Source organism: Chaetura pelagica, unplaced genomic scaffold, assembly GCF_000747805.2.
Source record: "Chaetura pelagica isolate M959 unplaced genomic scaffold, ChaPel_1.0 scaffold115, whole genome shotgun sequence".
Lineage (NCBI taxonomy): Eukaryota > Metazoa > Chordata > Aves > Apodiformes > Apodidae > Chaetura > Chaetura pelagica.
Window position 1 is genome coordinate 2525828 of NW_009953761.1, and position 5262 is coordinate 2531089.

Below are 5262 nucleotides of genomic sequence, written 5' to 3' on the forward strand. Positions count from 1 at the left end.
TGTCAGGGTAGTCGTAGAACTACAGTAGACCTCAATGTGTATAGCAAATTTTAGTTAGCATTCTGTATTTGTACTAGGAAAATACTGTTTCTCTGATAGGTTTTAAGCAGACTATAACAATACATGTACTCATAGAAAGTTAGATCCATAAAAATAGGGATTTTTCACCAACCCAAATCCTGTCACAACTCTATATCAAATAAAGTATAAAAAATACAAATTGTTAAAAGCAAAACCTATGTTACTTATTATTTTAAGGAACAGCCAAGAATATAAGCTGTGAAAGTACTCCAAGGTGTTACTTGTAAAGGGAAGAATCAATGAATGAGAAATGAGAACCAGAGAGACTGGGAGATCAATATTTTCTCCAGTAATCTGGTTTTAAAAATCAATAGAAAGCAAATTATTACTTTTTTAAATGTTCAACTCAAACGTTGAACCCGTTCGGCCCATACCAACCTCATGAAGTCCAGAAAGGCCAAGTGCAAGGTCCTGCACCTCGGTTTCAGCAATCCCAAGAACAAATACAGGCTGGGTGGATAATGGATTTAGAACAGTCTTGAGGAAAAGGACTTGGGGATGCTGGTTAATGAGAAGATCAACATGAGCCGGCGATGTGTGCTTGCCAACTGTGTCCTGGGCTGCATCAAAAGAGGTGTAGCCAGCAGGTTGAGGGAGCTGATTTACCCTCTCTACTCCACTATTGAAAACCCCACCTGTCTGGTTCAGGAGCCCTTTGTTAGAAACACTAATGAAGATTTGATAAACCCTTGTTGTTGTTTTTTTAATGTACAAAGCACGTTTCAAGTAGAAACAAATGTTTGCAAATCTTAGGTGAATTTCTGTTTCTACTGAAATTCACCTCTTAGTAAGTAAGCAGTGTATCTTCTGCTTTTCTATGTTCAACATTAAGAATCAGAATTCTTCAATTAATTGTATAATTTAATTGTGTGAATAGTTGTATTTGTGTCAGATCTTCATGGTTAGCAAGAAACATTTCAAATTTAAAAAATACAGGTATATTTAATTATATGTTCCAGTGGTTGCACCATCTTGTTACGTGTATAATGAAAGCAAATCTTTAAAACATGAACAATGTTAAGTATTTAAATAATTGTGTCCTGCTTGTTTGTTTAACTCAGATTTATTCTCAGTAACTTAATTCTGTCTCGAAGCAATGTACCTTCTTTTTTCTGAAAACTAACAAAAGCAATTTGAGCACTAGTCTAAGTTGAGAAAAGCTACTGTTATAACTGTTCATTTTAGAAGTATTTATTTATGTGCTGTAACTTAGCAGGTATTCAGTAAAAGAAATTTGTGGTTGTTTCTTCACAGAAATTTCCATCTGAAGGACTGGCAAGTGTTGTTCGAAATGTATTTGACTTTGATTCCTACAACAACGAAATGCGTGAAATTTTAGTCAACACTTTGCACAAATATGGGATACCCATTGGAGCAAAACCGACCAATGTACAACTGGCCAAGGAGTAAGAAAAACATAAAATATATATTAAGAAGACAAATCTCTCATAATCACTTTTTAATATTGTGTTACCTTGCTGCTAACTGGTTTAAAATCAACCTGGAATACTTGAAATCAATTCTGCTGTGGTTCAAATGCAGATTCCGCCTAATAAGTGACAACAATATATATTACTTTATGATAGAGTATTTGCTTATTTCTAGTATTAAATCTTCAATGTCCATGTAAATATTGATAGATTGTATGATAAACAGATATATATTAATAAAGGGAAATACTTGTTTCTTCTGCTGTGTTTTTAATTGAATCACAACACATTTCTGCTCTGTAGTTTATCAGATAAATCAGTAGCAAACAGAAAGTTGTCTTCAGTGATAGCAGGATTCTGTCTTTGATACTCACAAAAGGTTCTAGAAAAATACTTCAGAGGACAGTGCACATAAGCTGTAAGAACCACTTGTGTATATGTCTGTATGCCACTATAATTTTTCAATTATGTTACCAGTTGACATATTATACCATATATTTTTACAGAGGTTAGATTCAAAATAGCTTTTTTTAAAGACTAAACTGTGAACCAGATTTAAGTCATTCTTCTACAATTCACAGGTAACAGGCTCAAGTCATTCATATTGAAAAGTAGTTACAAAACTTACTCTGGCTTGAACTCTAATGCATAATTTTATTTATGGAGAAACAAATATTTCCCTTTCATGAAGAAAGTTTTATGGATATATGGAAAATTGAGTTTGCCATGCAACATATATATTTTATATTTGCTAAAGAGGGACTGATTCTTACAACACAATGTATTAATAATAGGTGTCCATGTGTAGGTTTCTCCTTCTAGAGCACCACTGTTATCATTTCAAACATCCTATATATAACTATTAAAAGAAGATTGGCAGTGTAATGACTGTGGTGTACCTTTTAATTCTGATGGCAGAAGAGTTACATCCCCAGGGAACCAATACTTGAGCAACTACAATGTTTGTCAAATTGGCAACACACACTTGAAACTCTTGCCATTGTTTCTTTGCTAGAAGTCAGTTGGTAATTTATATTTTAAAGAATTATTATGTTTGTCATAGTTTTTGAGAAATTTGTACTTTAATTTTTATAAGTAGTAAATGTGGGTTTACATGGGTAGATTGGAGAGACCTTTCTAGTAATGAGAAGATCAGAGGTTTAGGAAATGTAAGAGAAAGACTGCTGTAGTTGGGAACAGTCCAATCTAGAAAGTGAGAAGACAGATGTGATCGCTTTGAACTAGAGATACTCCCCTGATCAATTTGAATCCATCACTGAGGTTCTATAGGACAGGTTGCACCAAGAATGACAGACATACAAGACCCCCACAAGATGCTCATAAACAACTTCACTTGAGTGGCAGCAATGAGCACATACTTTGTATGCAGAAGGCCAAGAGGAGAAACTACTGGAGCAGTTCACATACAGCTGATAGAAGCAACTTTTCCTTAGATCTCTCCATGCAGTATTGGGACTAGGACCTGGCTCTGATGGTCCAGCATTCTTGATCTCAGTATCTTGCATACATCCATCACAGCTGGAATTTCAGAGAGTTTACCTAATCTGTATTGGTTTCCAGTAATTTGAGAGTAGGATAGGGGTGCTAATCTAGTCTATCTCCCTTCCTTCAGAAAAGATGCTAATTAAAAAGATGTTAATTTCAAACCTTTTTATCTACTTTTGGTCAAGATTCATGCCTGAAAACCTTCAGAGATGGAGTTCTATAAGCTCCCAAAGCAAGTCAACCTTATTTTTAAACACTCTTGCCATTAAAAAGTTATCTGTAGACTAAACACACCCAGTTCTCTCAATCTTCCTCCCTTTTTAAGGCCTCTGGCTGTTTTTATTTTGCTTTCATGCTCCCCCTCTCCACTTGATTCATGTCTGTCCATAAGCATTGTGTGTGAAACTGGGCAGTTTTTGCTAGAGCTGAGTAGAGTAGTATGGGAGTATAAAATAAAGACGTATTCCATGCAGCAGTCCCTTTTAAATACCCCAGTATGTCTAATTTTCTAAACATGAACCTCCAGATTTGTTCTACAGAACCCTGCATAGTGCTTTCCCCATCTTCACTTTATATAATCAACTCCCTTCATGCTTACACTTTTCTTACTGTACTGTATTTTTTCAGATTAATTTTCTGACTTGTGAAGGTCAGTTTCAATTTTAAGCTTCTTTTCCTCATTTCTTACAGACTCTCAAAAGTTTGCAATCTGAAGGTTTACTACATGTGATTTCTGCAGTGTCCTAGTGACAACAGTGTACCCTCACAGAGGTTCACTTCTGTTGTCCATTCTTAATTTGCAAGACTTTAAAGACCTACTACCTAGCATGATGATGGTGGTTTTATTAAGTAATGTGAAAACCAGCAGCCTGAGGATGTTAGTTATACCTGCAGCAAAATCCTTGCTACTGATAAGAATACAAATCCTGTACATTTAAGAATTTTGTGATAAAGAAGCATTTCCAGGATATTCTAGAACAATAAAATAATGATACTGAAATGCTGACTCCTTCTTACAGGTATTCTCTGACACATCTTGAATCAAACAACTTATGAATCTTTATTTTATTTTAATAAGTTTTGGAGAAGTCTATCATCTATTAATTAACTTAAAAGAAAACTTGAATAAATTAGAATAATTTAACTTACTGCTGAAATATAACTGCTATAAATATAAGAACAAAACCAAGAGAGACATGAGCAACACACTACAGTGCAGGATCTCTATAGAAGGAACACTCGAAAGTTGTCTCCAGCTGATATTGCAGGGGAAATTTAGCAGATGGTACCAGTGACCCTTCAAGGAATTTTAGTTTAGGCTTTGGAATTAACGTATCTAATCTTGGAAGAAAATGTTCAGTAATGGCTAATGACCATTTAGAAAAGATTTCTTGTAGTAATTTTTTCATGAAAGAAAGTAATTAATAAATGCTGAATAATTTCTTTCCAAACTTAGTGTATATATATATTAGAACTGTGAAGTAATGTTTTATTTGGGCTTTTAGTTTCCTTCAGGTTTGTTTTTTTCCTGAATAGGAAGATAGTTCTTCGAGGCACTGACATATTCACTATTGTCAGGTTATAGAATCAGAGAATCATAGAATTGTTAAGGTTGGAAGGGACCTTAAAGATTATCTAGTTCCAACCCCCCTGTCATGAGCAGGGAACACTACCACTAGACCAGGCTGCAAAAAACCTCATCCAACCTGGCCATAAAATCGTCCAGGGATGGGGCATCAGCATGCTGATGCTTCTCCAGTAGCTCACCACCCTTACAGTGAAGAATTTATTCCTAATACCTAACCTAAATCTCTTCTCTCTCAGTTTAAAACCATCACCCCTTGTCCTATCACTGTCTTCTCTGATGAAAAGCCCTTCCCCAGCTTTCCTGTGGCCTCTTCAGGTACTGGAAGGCTGCTATAAGGTCTCCTGAGAGGCTTCTCTTCTCCAGGCTGAACAGCCCGAACTCTCTCAGCCTGTCTTCATAGCAGAGGTGATCCAGCCCTTTGATCATCTTGATGGCCTTTCTCTGGACCCCCTCCAGCAGGTCTATATGTTTCTTGTGCTGAAGGCTTCAAAGTACACAGTATTCCAGGTGAGGTCTGACCAGAGCAGAGTAGAGGGGCAGAATCACCTCCCTGGCCCTGCTGGCCATGCTTCTTTTGATGCAGCCCAGGATGCTTGTTATATATGCCATGTTATACTATCATATTGTCTGTATGTCCTGGTATAAATAGTTTATAAT

General features: G+C 36.0%; 1 protein-coding gene across 1 annotated transcript in view; it reads left to right on the forward strand.

Annotated features, from left to right (window-relative positions):
- VWA8 (von Willebrand factor A domain containing 8) overlaps positions 1–1769 on the forward strand; it is a 100328-nt gene extending 98559 nt beyond the window's left edge. Inside the window, exon 25 of the mRNA XM_010000858.1 lies at positions 1336–1769. Coding sequence (XP_009999160.1) covers positions 1336–1491 — 156 coding nt within the window. The 3' untranslated portion in view covers positions 1492–1769. The remainder of the gene's footprint in view (positions 1–1335) is intronic.
- The last annotated feature ends 3493 nt before the right edge of the window (positions 1770–5262 follow it).